The sequence below is a fragment of the Eleginops maclovinus genome, chromosome 9 (genome assembly GCF_036324505.1).
Source record: "Eleginops maclovinus isolate JMC-PN-2008 ecotype Puerto Natales chromosome 9, JC_Emac_rtc_rv5, whole genome shotgun sequence".
Lineage (NCBI taxonomy): Eukaryota > Metazoa > Chordata > Actinopteri > Perciformes > Eleginopidae > Eleginops > Eleginops maclovinus.
This window is the reverse complement of record NC_086357.1, coordinates 11513793-11529867: the sequence shown is the minus strand read 5'-3', so window position 1 is coordinate 11529867 and position 16075 is coordinate 11513793. Positions and strand designations below refer to the sequence as shown.

General features: G+C 40.6%; 2 protein-coding genes across 3 annotated transcripts in view; both read right to left on the bottom strand.

The window, feature by feature from the left end:
* Window positions 1-10042: 10042 nt before the first annotated feature.
* The window catches only part of cp (ceruloplasmin), an 11721-nt gene continuing 5688 nt past the window's right edge, over window positions 10043-16075 (bottom strand). Inside the window, exons 14-24 of one of the 2 annotated variants that reach the window (XM_063891816.1) lie at window positions 15761-15965; window positions 15457-15596; window positions 15232-15360; window positions 14929-15035; window positions 14661-14716; window positions 11534-11605; window positions 11093-11184; window positions 10818-10957; window positions 10681-10737; window positions 10381-10486; window positions 10043-10274 (exon numbers count right to left, since the gene is read on the bottom strand). In XM_063891816.1, the coding sequence (XP_063747886.1) occupies window positions 10249-10274; window positions 10381-10486; window positions 10681-10737; window positions 10818-10957; window positions 11093-11184; window positions 11534-11605; window positions 14661-14716; window positions 14929-15035; window positions 15232-15360; window positions 15457-15596; window positions 15761-15965 (1130 nt within the window). In that variant the 3' untranslated portion in view covers window positions 10043-10248. Of the gene's footprint in view, window positions 10275-10380; window positions 10487-10680; window positions 10738-10817; window positions 10958-11092; window positions 11185-11530; window positions 11629-14525; window positions 14717-14928; window positions 15036-15231; window positions 15361-15456; window positions 15597-15760; window positions 15966-16075 lie in introns of those variants that run through there. The other variant, XR_010166461.1, reaches the window with a different exon arrangement.
* On the bottom strand, window positions 11612-14519 carry LOC134869880 (protein FAM200A-like). Its single transcript, XM_063891817.1, has 2 exons — window positions 12204-14519; window positions 11612-12065 (listed from the first exon to the last, which is right to left on the bottom strand). The coding sequence occupies exon 1, from the start codon at window positions 14286-14288 to the stop codon at window positions 12207-12209; it is 2082 nt and encodes a 693-aa protein (XP_063747887.1). The 5' UTR covers window positions 14289-14519; the 3' UTR covers window positions 11612-12065; window positions 12204-12206.

Genomic DNA, 16075 nt, shown 5'->3' with positions numbered 1-16075 from the left:
AAAGCAGTGTGTTATGCTAAAGCCCCCTGTTACTCTTGTTACTCTGCTTCTCTTTAATTAAACAACAGCAGTCACAAACCCGGATTATAAGAACTGAAGCCAAGTGTCTGTGTATCCTCTGTCTCTTTTCCTCTGTCTCTTCTTTCTCACTCAAGAGTAAACAGGATCCCGGTTGAAAATGCTGTTCTGACAGAATAAGTGCTGATACTGTGGATGTGAGAGGTCAGCAGTATAGAGGAGCATAGGAGGATTTCAGGGGCGTCTGCCTGTCATAGTGATTTTCTTTGACATGGGATCTTATTCTTTAGGGAGACCAAGACAGACTCCTGGGCAGACAGGATGCACAGGAGCAGATCCACAGACAAGAGTGCAAGACAGGCAAGAAATACAGGCTTATGAAAACAATAGAAAGTCATGCATGTGAAAACACAGAAAGACAGCAGCCAAAAAGAAATGCAAGCATTCCATCAAATTGGTTCATTCATCAAAAAAATTTGTGAAACTGAGGACAGTTTTTTTTGGATGACGATGAAAATATTTCCTTCTGTTGTGCCTTAATGCAGAAGGTAAGAGATGATGATGAATGGACCATCAGTTTGAGAAAAAGACAGGTCTCTGAAAACACAAATATAGACAGGTACTTTATAATGATTGGATGCAGCATTCATCAATATCAAAATACAGACAATGTTAACAGCTCTTTTATGAGAAGAAATGAGGAAGCTGTGCTGGTTGTCTATTCAGATGTACTAAGTTATCTGCAGAATGTTCTTCTAACAAATAACAGCATTGGATTTTCGTTCACATGGTTGACTTTTTTTGTTTAAAGTAACTTCCGTAAAAAACATGTGGCTGTTCTTTACTGTATTTTATCAGATTACCGTACACAGTATGCTGTCATATATATTCTGAATGTGTTCAGATAACAGGTATCAGGTACTTTTCTCTATATCATTTACCAAGGCAAACAGTAAGTCTAGGTTGAGGAATGATCTGATAGATATGGCGCCGTATGAAACTGTGGTGAAATCTTGTTTAAAGGGACACTCGCGAAATTCTTTTAATAAAAACTAAACAGGAAAACCTGCAGTGTAGGTGTGTACGGCAATGGTTATGCAGGATGTCACATGCAAGTGACAATTCTCTCCAATGGTGTTTCAATTAAACCTTGTAGCATTGGCTCAGCTTGCATGAAATCCCCACCAAGGTGATACTAAAACAAGAAGTTACCAGGTACAATCCACAACTTATGGAAATCACAATACACTGCACCTTACACTGGAGCACAGCAAAAGTTATTGATGTTGACCCTGCAGACAGAAGTGTACATTGTTCTAGGACATTGTTTTGCAAGTAAGGAGCAAATAAATTACCTTTAAAGAAGTTTATTTTGCTACAGAGTCTTGAAAAGATCCAACTGTCCGTATGTTTGTCACTGTGCCAACTGTCACAATGGAGAGGATCACAATGCTGTCCCCTCCTCACCCCAGAGCTCTATGTGCCTCACACTGATAAGACTATACTCACTGTCTGCCCTGGAGATAATAAACAAACTTTTACTATTCTTATCCTCCAGCGCAATGGGAACTGGAATCTGGCCACCAGTCCATTGTTATTCTGAAAAGGAAACCTATTGAAGGTAAGGCTCTGAAATAGCAGAGTAATACTGTAGCAGTCTGATCTACGAGGTATATCTTGTATGGAGGGGAGGCAAGAAAAAAGGAAAGAGTGATAAAATACACAGAACCTTGGCAAGAAATCACTTCTGTCTTATGCAATGGTCTGCCATTCCTCGTACTGTAATTACGCAGATCTTTGGATTCCCATGCCATCTGAAATCAGACCACCGCTCGCAGATACATGAATTATGTAAGTCTTAAAGGAGTCTCAATTAGGTTTTTGTATTGGGGCAGATGAATGATTCACATCTTAATATCTTCAGCGCTAAAGAGGCTTGTGAAGATCTCTGACAGATATTGCTATATACTAGTTATAAGTTATTACCGCCCATTCAATTGCAGCAGCTCGGCCCTTGAACCACCAGGATCAGAGGCAAAGTCAGAGATGCATGTTGTTGTAATTCCACCACATCCATTTATGTTTCATTTAACAGCTGTATAATATACAGGGCAGGCCCGCGATGCATGTGGAAGAGCTTCACTAATTAAGGGGCGCACATTGATATTGAGACAAGAGTGTTGTGTGTGTGTGTGTGTGTGTGTGTGTGTGTGTGTGTGTGTGTGTGTGTGTGTGTGTGTGTGTGTGTGTGTGTGTGTGTGTGTGTGTGTGTGTGTGTGTGTGTTTGTTTGTGTGTGTGTGTGTGTGTGTGTGTGTGTGTGTGTGTGTGTGTGATCTTTAGTCATGGAAACCCCTCTCCCACACACACACATACATACAGTCTCAAGAGTTAAATAAGGCCTACTCTCTGTGATCAGTTTTGCATGATGGTCACATCCTCTACAGTGATTTATGTGGCACCACCCAGCACACCTCGCTGCTCATAACCCACTGGGAAATGCCAATAGCCAGATGGGGTGAATGTGTTGACATGCAGTTAAGTCGACCATGGGGGTTTATTACATAGAGGAGACAAAAACAGAACTGACAGGCCTTTAGTTCATGTCAACCATGGGTTACTTTCCTTCATTGCAAATGCTTCTGCTCTATGTTAATGACACTGCTTTTAGATGTAGGGCACAGTATCAACATTGAATTGGGCCTTTTTGTTTTCACCTCATTCGATTCCGACCCACTACTACTTTAACACCTTCATCAACATTCACTTTCTGCTGCATGACACCAACTGCATACTGTAAGTCTAGGATAAACAACATATTGGTAAGCCAGGTGATGGAAATTAAGATTAAACAAATAAAACAAAGTAAAAGCTCTTTCACTCTAAACACGGACTGCTGTTCAAAAAAGTGAACATAGAAATCTAAACTGATTTTGTGGATTCTTATGAATGCTCACACACCTGCCGAAAACATATCCGGAAGGACTTCAATTTCTGTATGTTGCAGTCCCTTCTTTGCTAGTTGTTGTCATTTGATTTTCCCTCATATTTTAGAGCTGATCGTCCCAATGGATTGATTGCAGGGCTAATCAGATCAACTGATGCACAGGGTGTGAGGACTGGCTCCTAATTAAAAATTGAGAGCAGCTTGGTGCATTTGAGCCTCTTGGGCCATGAGGGTGCAAAGACTCTGTTATTTAGGCCATTTTGAGTCCTCACTTTTCTGAATGAAAGTGATTTTGAGCAGTCTCAAACTGTCTGTGTAAGTGAAAGGTAAATCTTATGTTTTTGATTTATTTTGTTTATTGGTCCAACATATGTCTTTATATTTGAAGTGGTATTTGTTTATGACTAAAGCTGCATTTTATTTTAATTGAAGAGGAGTTCTTCATTTTAATTAAAATGACATTTATTTATTGTAATGCCACTTGTTATTTTCTCAATTGTCTTTGTTTTTAATTAGATTTGGAGCGGTTTCTTATGCTTCTTCCTGATCCGCTGACATCTGGGGAATCATTACTTTCAGAGGTTTGAGATGAACTCTATACAATGAAATGGAGAATCACTTCAGGGAATCGTTTATTTAATCCTGCCACACTTCTTCTCTCTGAAGACCATCAGATTACTTTGAATAATATAACCTTTACTTTTTGAATGTGTGTTTCAACATATACATTTTGAATTTTGAATGTTAATATCAGGCAACATGAGTAAACACACCATTGTTGGTGTATGGGTTTGTAAAGGGGCTGCAATAATACATAAGTACTAATCATGCATTAACAAATAAGGCCACCTTTCATTGTTCGACACCAACTATTACGTCTGATGTTAGACAGAGGCTTTTATGGGTAATTATGCCTGGATTACACAATTAATTTGAAAGGGATCTCCTGATGATGATAATTAAATGACATGATCTGCTTAGAAACCCAATCACCACCTCTCTGTGTTTTCCAAACTAAGAAAGTGACTCACACCCTTGGGGATTAAGCCAGGTTGAGGCAAACAGCGGTTGAATAGTAAACTCTTGCTCCATTTTACAATCAATGGAAAATTGTCTAGTCTCATTTTAATTCTCTCAGCATTGGGGGCAGTGGTGCCAATTTTCTCTCATATTCTGGTGTGGTGTGTGACAGCGGATGGGTTTTTCGTGTTAATGAGAGCGATCAAAAACGGCCACCCTGTCGAATTGAAATGTAAGAGTTGCATTTTTCCGGAGTTAGCTTGAGCAATACACAACTGGATCATCAAGACTCTGAACACTAGAAGAAGTACAAGAGAAACATATAACCATGACTTCTTCACATGAGTTAGGGTTTGTTTGTGTGTAGGTTGTTTGCTTGTTTGATTTGTTTTGGATGATTTTGGCCACTCAATACTTAAACTTCTTTTAAAAATAAGGAACTTTATTGTTCAGAAGAACTACATCGGCATCAACCTGACCCCTGTCAAGGGGCCGGCCCTTATAGATGAACAAAAGGAAACTCCTTGCTTTATTGGAAAATAATGTATATTACAAAATACTGTCGTATCAACACTCACATATCTTCTATCCTGTGTTATTTAGCTCAGTCCTAAATGTGTTGCATGAACAGCTGCATTTTTGCAGCTGCCGCAACAACAAAACATACCCAAATCATACAAAATGATGCTGCATAACAATGGCTTCACAGTTATTTAACAAGGTCACATCAAAAATGATACAATAAAGTTAGCAATACATTGCTGACATTTTCCAAGTCAAGGATACGTTTGGTAAAGAAGGATGATAGGTTTTTAATGATAGAGGAGTCTTGAGGGATGAACCAAGAACAACAAGTATGTGATTTCCAAAGTGGGCCAATTTTGTCACAGAATTGCTTCTTATCCAAAACTCTCGCAATTGTATTAGCAATCATTTCCTAAAGGGTGCTTTATTACATACAAACATATTATTTTTTCTTTTGGTTTCTTCATTTGTTTGTTGGATTGTAAAAAATGTTGCTACTCCTTAACTAAAAGTTTGACACAGCTACCACTCAGCAAAAACACGCCTGTTTACTATCGTGGTCACACAATGGTGCGACGAGCTCCCAAATGACAACAGAAAGTCTACACATCTTCTGTCACAAACTGAAAACCCATCGTTTTTGTCTTGTACCTTGGCCATCAAACCAAACCAAATAAAATGTCACTAAGAATTACACATACACCAATTTCTAACTGATGAAAAAGCACTTACAATGGTTTGGCTAATTTGAAGCCTGTATCTGCATTTTTCATTTATGGTTTTGGAATTTATTGAAAATCACTTTGGATAAAAGCATCATCTAAATGAAACGTAATGTTGACCCATGCTCAAAAAACATGTTTTTAGTTCTGATCAACACACAATGGTAAACAGACTACAGCATGCAGGGATGAGCTGCAATAGAGCGGCCTCAACATCCAATGGCAAAAAATAGTAAATCTGGGTATGACTTACTCGCTGGCGAGCATCCTGACGATTGTTGAACTGGAGAAGGGACCAACTTTTTAAGATGTGTTAACAAAACTGAAATGACAACTCTTACATCTTGTGTCTTTTAGGTGTGCTGCTGCGTGGTTATGAGAGAGCAGAAACAGAGTGACCATTTCTGGAAAGCTGGCTAGGGTTGATGGGGAGCTGAGTGGACATGGTCATGCTTAATATTAATAAAGGCCAATTAGTTAGCACAATTTGATAGCCGCTAATGAAGGTTTATGTATGTGTGTTTAATGGCTAATATGCGCAACAAATTGGCTGAACAATAAACAGCATGTGTAGCTGTTTGGTGGAAGCAGTGGGTGTTCAAGTATTCCAGTGAACTTGATACCATTGTTGAATGTTTCTAAATATCTTAAGTTGGGGGAATTAGTGTCCCTAGATTCAACCGGCACATTGATTTTTGACAGCAACAAACAAGGCCAAGGTCATTCAATCATCACAACACACAAGAGGTGTTTTTCTCAGGGGTTTTTTGTGAGTGCATAAATGTCCTTGGTTAAAGTCAACTTGAACTGTCTTATTTTAGACAAGATGAATACCTGGCACTAAAAAAGAGAAAATAAACCAGCTTTTAAATTCCAGTCGGACCTTTAATTCCCCAGGTAGTCACTTTGCGATTCCTTTTTGTAGTTGTTAAAACTTTGGATAACAAGAATGAAATCCCAACAGGGGCTTCAATCAATATCTCAGCACTTTCAAGAGGTAGCTAAATGGGAAGGTTGAGTGTTGGGCTGATATTTTTAAAGAGAGAAATTACTCATTACTATGATCTGTAATAATCCTACAATGGACAGAGAAGTCACTACTAGCGAGGTGACACTCCACATGCATCAAACACTTACTTACCCAAACATAACTAATGAGGAACATTTTTTATCTGGTCCAGTATTGAGTGAGAGTGCTGCAGCCAGCATATGGCAAGGTTCATTATTTATATTAAGTAAAAATTAAATACACTTTCCAGCAACAGAATTATGATAAACCTATCTCTTGACGCGTCTCAGGTCATCTCTACTATATAACTCTATGGCCTCCAAGTGTGCAGGATATGTGCAACCATGCTATCCTTCCAGCATTGGAGAACTGCCGCCTGGGAACTTAATCTAGATAGCGATTACTTTTTTTCTGGCCTAATGTCATGTTTCATGTGGCTGATGGTGTTTTTCTCTACATGGTAGAGCAAGGAATTCATTTGGTGTGTTTCAATGGGTAAATACATTTAGTGTGAGTGCTTGGTGCTCCCGCCTTTTGTTCTCTCTCACTAGTGCACAGGTGCACCTAATCACCTAATCGCCCCCTGGCCCCGCCTTTGCCCAGGTGTTCCAAACTCCAGCTCATCACCAGCATAAAAGAAAGGCAGGAGAGGAAGTCTCTCTCTGACTGACGCCGACTGGCATTCTCGCTGTCGTCCCCCGCTTATGGCTTTAGCGCTATCCTACTTGCATGTTGACTGTGTTGACTGGAGGACCATGTAGTTTATGTTTCCGCTTTCTTAGGTTGCTCACCTGCCCTTAGTTTAGGGGCAGGGGGAGTTCTGAGTCCTACAGCCCATGGTGTGGCTGGCTCAGGCTCCCTCCACCCCTTTTCTTCTTTTCGGCCAGTCCTCCGGACCTTCCTTGTTTCAGATGATATTGTTTAAATAAAAGTCTGTGTTGATTGTAAACTCCACTTGATGTGTCATAAATCTATGTTGCGTGTCACAGCGTGAGCCACAACTGCTGTGGCCACAGTGAGGTCCATGGAGATCACACATGCTGTCCCCTGACACTTGACATGCTCTCTTTCCATAGAAACAAGCGTTTGAGTATGTTTCTTTCATGCCTGGTTGGGGTAACAGGACTTTTTTCTGTGGTAAAAAATAGTATACCTGTTTCAGTTAGAAGTCTGTTTGGAAATGAATCATCATCATCCTCACCATCATCATGACTGTGGTTGTCTCACTTAGGTTTGGAAGCTGAACCAACCCTTTGTTGATTATTTTAAATACATACTTAATTCCTGTAGTAATTACTGCCATCTTATAGCAAACACGTGGGTAAAAAAAAAGCTAAAATCGAAAAGCTTAGCTTAATTTATCTAAATTGACTTGCATATTTCCCACATGTATGACTATGTCTACAGATTTAAGAAACACAGGCTGTGCTCCCTGTGGAGTGAGATCTCACAGGGAGCACAGCCTTCAGAAAATATCTGCTTTGTTTAGTTCTTAGATCTGCAACTTATTTCTTACATGCAGCACTGTAGAGCTCACACTGGGTCGATATGAGTAAGTGTGAGAGACAGGAAGAGAAAACGAAAGTATGTGGGAAAGCATGTGGTACGAAATCCCTTCACATCGTATTACCAGCCAGTTTAGCTCTTGGAATTCACGCCTGTCTCCATGCTCTTTTTAACACCTCTGCGCTATCACATCGTTAATTAAGCTTATGTCGAATGTGTCCAGAGAGCCCGGTGTGGGAGAGAGATACGACTGCAGGCACCACAAGCCATCTGCTTCCAACATGCTGATGTCACAGGCGATCAGTCCTAATAGGCCCTGTGTCCAGGCAGTGCCAGAACAAGCATTTGTTTCAGCAGGGCTCTTTTTTTAGAGCCTGATACTGGGCAGACTTCATCTCAGTTCAAAAGACACCTGCATTACATTAAATCACACATTTCACTTGTACAGATGTACTTTCACATGAAAATAACAAGTCCTCAGGGGAGGTGATTATGTACCTTTAAATAAAAAATATAGGTAAAACTTGTTTTTCCCCTAGTCTGTACAATGCCATATTGTGTTTAGTCAACATCTAATTGAGATGCATTTATCTCTCAATAGCTCCAGTATGTCATGATGATTTTTCTATATCATCTTGAAAAGATAAGGTATGAACTAAAAGGTTATTTTAGAAAATGGTTACCCTATTTAAAATATTTCAATTCAATAAAGGTTTTTTTTTGCCAGACCACCTTCTTTCTCTATATTTTGTTAAAATGCGTTAGGGGTAAAGATGTGAACAAGTTTGTAGGCCATGAAAGCTGTACTTTGTCTGAACTTACCTACATCTATGCTTACATTTGATGTTTTGAGTGTGTAATCACAGACCTTATGGTCCCAATACGAGGTAAAGCAAGGTTCATGCACTTTATGCCCGATGGTGCAGTTACAACATTAAAAAAGTTGAGTGTAGAATCTAGGACAGTTCTCATACAAAACAGAAATGGTGGGTCCAGCCAGGATAGCGATCAATTGTTATCAACCATGTGAGCTCTCATTGATAGATTTTTTGATTGATACCCAACACTGAGTTTTTAAGTTGAGATTGCGAGAGCCACATTTAAAAATGTTTCTTACAAGCTGAATCTGAGATGTCAAACATGGCCACCTTACTGGTGAAGAACCCATTTTATCTGGGAAACAACATGGTCTTTCCTCTTGTGACCCCTTCAAGACAAACTTGGACAACAAATCTGTCCATTCTCTGGCCTTTTTGAACATCTTAGCCTCACATGTTGGTACCCTGGCTTTCAACAGACACACACTATTTTGGCCCCCAAGGTTGAGAGTGAGAGTGTCAGGCAGAGTTACATTAGTTGAATATGACAGAGCTCATCATTGAGATTCAGTACAGGTTTAGATCAGAGCTGGCATTATGGGCCACATTTCATGGTCTGAATCTTGTAAATTCCATTTCCTTGCCAGCTAACGGAGGACTGCAGGTGGCACTCACACAACACTGATCTGCACTCAGTCAGCGGGTGTGTGTGTGTGCTTCTACGTTTTTGTTTTTTTTCACGTGTGTGTGTTTGGTGATGATAGTTAATCCTCACAATCGCTTATCCTTTAGAACAATGAAAACAGCAAAGAATCTGGATAAAGTGTCTCCTCAAATGCCTGTCAAACTGCAGATTCATTTTGTAAATCTTTTTGAGGCTTTTATCCAAGTCTGGGGGATCTGAGGACAGGACTTTAGGGTAGGTGCTCGTGGACCTTGCATGTTGAAGCCAGTGCATTTAGAGTTGTATGTGGATTAAAACTTCCACGTTCGCAGTGACATCAGCTGGATGAAAATAGGAATTGCCAGCTCTGTAACAACGTGCAACTGTTTTGATTTATCACAGCAATACCTCTTCACTTTTAAATACTTTTTACTAAATTATTTCCTAGGTTTAATCTTAACGTGGTTCAAGATGAGCAGAACAAATGTTAGTCTTGTGTTCATACAGTGCACCGAGTGTAATTGTGTAGGCTACTATGTTTGTGGAAAGTCAGACCATCACATTGCATAAAGCAGCTACAGACAGATGTGTCCGCGACATCTGAGCTGATTTGCAAAACATCAAGCCATTCAGATCCCAGACTTCTACCGCTGCTAGATTTCAGTAAATTAAAGTAATGATACTGTAAACAGAAAATTCGCTTATGTCCCAATTTCTTCTTTGCCTCAAACATTGCAAAGGCAATGTACTATCAGGCTCTACTGCCCCCTGCTGCCTGACTGCTGTTGTGAAAGGATACGCATAACAATCATAACTATTTTAAATGTTTCCTTTATTGTATTTGTACAGTTTAGTGTTATTTGGGACATTTCAAATCATTTACACATTTTGGAATAACACAAGATTACTTGTATTGTGAGCACAGACTTTAATACTAGAATACTTTACTGAATTAGATTCTGGAATAAAACTTTAACTTGACCTGCTGTCTTCTTTCTGGATCCTTTTTTTTTTCAACTCTTCAGCCAAATATCCCCTTCTTCTTCGCTGTTGAAGAAAAACAAACATGTTTTCTACGTACAGCATCCTGATTATGCTGCATTACTATTTTTTCACAGTGTAATTTTTTTTCGCTGACTAAATGTTCCCTTACCTTTCTCTGTAACAGTATACATCGCCTCCATGCCTCCTTTAATATGATCAGTGACGTGACAGTGGAGCAGCCAGGTACCTGGATACTGAGGATGCATCTTTACTGTCTGAACAGGAAGAAGATAGCCAAAGATTAAAGAAAAAGATTGCCCAACTAACACTTCACTGATGTTAAAGCTTGATATAATCTATTATTCTAGACTTAAACCTCACTTATTGGCATTACAATTAAACAAGAAGCAGTTTCAATGTTTCAAAAGGCAAATAAAAACCGCTGAACCCAAATGTTTGTTGGTTTTACCTGAAAGGTTGCTGGAAACAGCTCGTACACATCAGTACGATGAGGGCCTCCACCCAGCTGAAGAGAAAGAAGAGTTGGTATTAGTGTGTACCAGTTTGTATAATGTGGCATCTTGCATGTTTGTGTTTTGTGTGTACCTTATATTCCACACTGTGTCCATGCCAGTGTGCAGTGTGTATGTCCACGTCGTTGCCCATTCCCATCAGGTACCAGTACACCTTATCTCCCACTTCCATGTTCAAACCATTCAGATTTGCATACATGTAACCATTAATGGCTGCATACACAAAAAACACACAAACACACATTTATTGAAAAGACATTATGTGCATTTCATTAGATGTCCAGATGATGCAACAAAAAAAAAAACCTTCAAACGATGCAATTTATTTGGTGCGCATGTTTCTCTCACCATGCATCTTGTTGCTCTCTATGAAGGTTTCATCATCCTTCAGGTTTGTGCGAGGGCTTCTGATGTGTCTCCGGATATTTTCATCCAGATACCTGGAATAACAACAGCAATGAAAAAATGCAAAAGTGTTTCTAAAAACTATTTCTACTGATGATATACTCTCATTTAAATGCCGACTGTTAGCACTGTGGACTATCCTGATTATCTGTGAAATAGTGTCTAGACTAAAGTGTTTTGTTAGTATTTTCTAGCTGGAAATGTAATTCAATGCCATTGAAGAGGCAGAATGATTTTCAGACTCTCACTGCCTCAGAATTTAAATAAAAAACTGAATTTGCATTGTAAGATACAGTACAATGAAGTACAGTCTGTTTTTGTATTTCAATCTGCTACGAAAGAAGTATAAAGTTGATGGTTAGTTTTGGGTTAGTCTTCACTTACCAGCTTTCATTCTCATCAAAAACCAGGAAAAGAAGTGCAAACTCTTCTGCTTCCTTCAGCACACCAAGACTCCTAGAGAAGGAAACATGGTTTAGGTCAGGGGTTTTCAACTGGTTTTGTCCCAGGGACCACCATTCGGACTAGAAAGCAATCCGCGGCCCACTGATGTGCCTGCGCGTGCGCGTGTGTATTTGGTGTTACATGCATAGCTCAATGCATGAAACATGAAAGAGAGGCCACGCAGATTTTATAATAATAAAAGTAGATTTATTAAATTAAATTAAATTAAATTAAAGATTATTTTAAAGAAAGAATAAAGAATAATAAAGTGTTGTGCAATTCAGTATTGGGAAAAGTAACTAAAAATGTCATGCAAAGTCAGTCTAGGTGTGTGACAAAACAACAACGGAGAACAAAAATCCAACAACACCGGAGAACCAAAATCCAACAAATGAAGACCAAGGCAGCCTCAACTGCTGGCTGGTCAGGGCTTTTATAACCCAGCCAGGACAGACCTGTCACCAATCACCTGCTGTAGAGACAGAGAGATTGAGAAAAGCAGAGAGAGATTGAGAAAAGCAGGGAGAGAGAACAGGCTTACCATTAACACAGGGCGGGGCCTAAACCCGCCAGGGTCGTAACAGTGAAAACATGGGAGAATTAGGCCTACCTGTCAGTGTGATATCTGGGCGTGGTGAAGTCCACACAGCCTGTCTATTCGTGGCGAAATGGTAGACAGAGACAGTCTCATGTCATTCTCTGGATCAAGCCTAGCCCTGTACTTATTCTTTAAGTACGCCAGTGTAGAAAAACCACTCTCACACAGGTATGTGGTTGGAAAGGGCAAAAGACACCTCATTGCTTTTGCAGCAAGCTGTGGAAATTCTGTCTGGCAACTTATCCAGAATTTAACAAGGGGCTGTGTGTCGTACATATGCCTCCTGACAGAGTCTGTGGACATCTCAATCAGCTTATCCTCTTCCACAGCCGTCAGACTTGACCCTACTGATGCATCGTCACTGAATGGGAGCAGGATCCACTTGCTGTCACGGCGCCACTCTTCCGAATCAGTGAAGTACTTTGCGAATTGACGCACAAGCTTCCTCAAATGCTCACATATAGTGTCGTTGATGTCAGTGCTGTCAGGGTATTCCTCAACTGAAGGAAACATCGCCAAGTTATTGCTCTCCACTCGTTCGATCCACTTTGACATTTTTTTCACAAATGCGTCGAGCTTCTCGTAGAGCTGCATGACGTTTGCATCTCTCCCTTGCATGGAGCTGTTCAACTTGTTCAGCTCTGCAAAAACATCTGTGAGGTACGCCAGCTTAGTTAACCAGTAACTATCGTTGAAATTGGAAGCCAGATCAGAATGCTTCTCGCACAAGAACTCGTAGATAGCTCCGCGTAGTTCAAACACACGGGCGAGCACAGCGCCGCGAGACAGCCAACGCACCTCTGAATGATAAAGGAGAGAGCTGTGTTCACTTCCCAAGTCATGGCATAGGGATGAAAACAGGCGTGTATTCAATGCGTTTCGTTTTATGAAGTTGACCGTCTTGACAACGACATCAAACACACCACTGAGCTCAACACTGAGATCTTTGGAGGCGAGAGCCTCTCTATGAATCAGGCAGTGTGTCCAAATTACCCCCGGAGCCACCCTCCTTACATGCGCAAACAGTCCAGTCTTGCTGCCACTCATGGCTCGGGCCCCATCGCTGCATAATGCAACGCACCTCTGCCACGAGATATTGTGCTCCGTGAAAAAATCGTCCAGTGCTTTAAATATTTCTACACCGGTAGTTCGCCCGGGCAGTGGTTTGCAAAAAAGAAATTCCTCGCACATAGTGCCACTGTCCTCGTATCGCACAAATGTTAACAGTTGCGCATCATTAGTAACATCTGTCGTCTCGTCGATTTGAAGGGAAAACAGAACTGTCTGGAGTTTTGCCATCAGCTGGTCTTTGACATCATTTGCCATTTCCCCAATTCGTCTTCCGATTGTGTTGTCTGACAACGGAATAGTTTTTAATTTGTTGGCACATTCTTCGCTTACCATAGCTCTGCACATATCTATGGCTGCTGGCAATATAAGCTGCTCTGCAATGGTATGGGGCTTCTTACTTTTTGCAACCCTGAGAGCGACCAGATACGATGCTTTCAGTGCGTTTTCATTTATTTTTGCACTCTTCCTCATGGTAGCCTGCTGTCCTTTGAAATCACGCAACATCTGTTGCATGTACTCAACGGGTTTGGCCTTCAAGTGGACGTGATGCGTCTCCATATGCCGCGTAAGTTTCGACGGCTTCATAGCTTCATTACAGAGAATTGTTGAACATACGAAACACAGTGGTACCTCCTCTCCTGCTCTGTCTGTCGTCACTGTGAATCCATATTTAACATATTCCTCATTGTATTTTCTTTTTCGTCTTTTTTGCGAAGTTGACGCTTCGGAAGCCTGTCCTTGCCCTATCGTGGCGGCCTGTCCCTCTGTCGTGGCAGCCTGACCCTCTGTCATGGCAGCCTGTCCCTCTGGCACTTTCCTCACTACAAAACGATCCATTGGTGCTAGATATATAGCTAGACTAGTACATATGTAACAAATGTTTGCTGTACTACAACCTATCTTAAAATACTCTCGTCGGCTATGCTTATAAATGTGTGTCAACTTTGCTCGCAAGACTGTACGTAATGAATAATAAGTGAGGTTAGCGACGCAACTCATTACCATTAGCGAATCACAGGCTACCATAGACTGGATAGGCGCAAGGCTACATTCTGTCAGCTTGAATTTCCTTTATATTATTTTAAACATATTTTTCACGATATGTAACGGTATTCTGGAAATGTGTTGAAATATCAAAGCGAATTTATATTAAAAAAAAACAATGGTGAACTGATCAACATAGGCTCTTGTCACGGACCACATGCAATGCCGCCGCGGACCACCAGGGGTCCGCGGACCACCGGTTGAAAACCCCTGGTTTAGGTAATTGAACATTAGCACCACATCATACTTCCCACTAATCACACAACCACATTACAAGTACTTCATGAAATAAATAAGGAATAACTAGGTTGTGTAGCTCTCATTTTTTGTTTTTTAAGTTGCAGGGACACTCACCTGCTCCAGCTACGCTGACAGATCACTAACGGACCGATCAGACCGCTGTACATGTCCTGTTAGGCAGTAAGATAAAATCAGTATGTGTGTGTGTGTGTGTGTGTGTGTGTGTGTGTGTGTGTGTGTGTGTGTGTGTGTGTGTGTGTGTGTGTGTGTGTGTGTGTGTGTGTGTGCATGCATGTGCGTGTGTGCACGTGGGTGGGTGTGCGTGGGTGTGTGTAAGTGTGTGTGTGTGTGTGTGTGTGTGTGTGTGTGTACGTGAGATTACCTTGGTAACATCAGCAGTGGAGTAGTATGCCGACACAGTGCACTGCTCCTGCTCTGTGGTTGGTCCTGTATTCTTCGTAACGTACCAGTAGTATGAGTGTGTCTCGCCTGGGAATTATAGTTTTTCAAGATATTGAATCCCGATTTAGGACTGGGAAAGACACAGAGTAATGAGGCCAAATAAAACATAAAGAGTCCTGACATTGACATACATGTTATATTTTTATAGCAAAATATTAATATATAAATAAAAACCTGCATTGAAAATGTTCTGTTTCTTAATGAGCTGCCATTTCTCATCTACCTGGTTGGGCTAGATGAACATCTGGGGTTTCTGTCTTGACTCCATGGGCGTGGATGGAATAAGCCCTGGAAGCCATGTTTTTAAAAACCACTGTCACCTTGTCTCCCACATCGGCATGAATCATTGGACCTGGAAAAAATGAAAAGTGTTGTTATTTGAAGAAAAATACGTCTTGAACATAAAAAATGTCACAGTTTTTGAATTTCTAATGTGCTGAAAGCCTACCCAAAATGCCGAGGTGTTCCATATCGGCTGTTCTTTCCACCTGCTGAGTGAACTTTTTATTGGTGAACTGGCGGTAGACAACCTTCTTGTAACTAGAGCCTATAAACCCACCCTGCTGGTCCAGGAAGACATGAGCAGGGCTGCAGCATGAGAGAGAAACAGGCTCAGATGTGTAGAATATTTTTTTTAAAGTAAAATATTTAAAAAACTGTATATATATATATAAGAAGTGCATCTATCTGTATACATTATTATTTATAAAGTTGTTTTTTTTTATACTGAACACATGCAGGTGCTTCTGTACTTTTCCTGGCCACGAAACATCTCATCCTCCCAGGTACGATTTGGAGAGTAGTTCCAGTCCATTTCCATGGCAGCGATGTAGTAGGTTTTTGAATGGAGCATAATCTCACCCTGACGCTGCAAGAAGCTGCACTTCTGTACCGTGTAGTTAGCTCTCATTCCAGCACGATATTGGTTTACTGTCGCTGACACCACTTCAAACTGACCTGAAACACACACATCACATGTGCAGAAAATTAATACACCACACACATTTCATGCCTAATATCAACACCAGACACCTGTTAAGCTTTTTGAAACCTTATAGGTTGAACAA

Bases quoted from the DNA above. Each gene is read 5' to 3' on its own strand.
- LOC134869880 (XM_063891817.1), bottom strand. From the start codon at position 14,288: ATGGTAGCCTGTGATTCGCTAATGGTAATGAGTTGCGTCGCTAACCTC.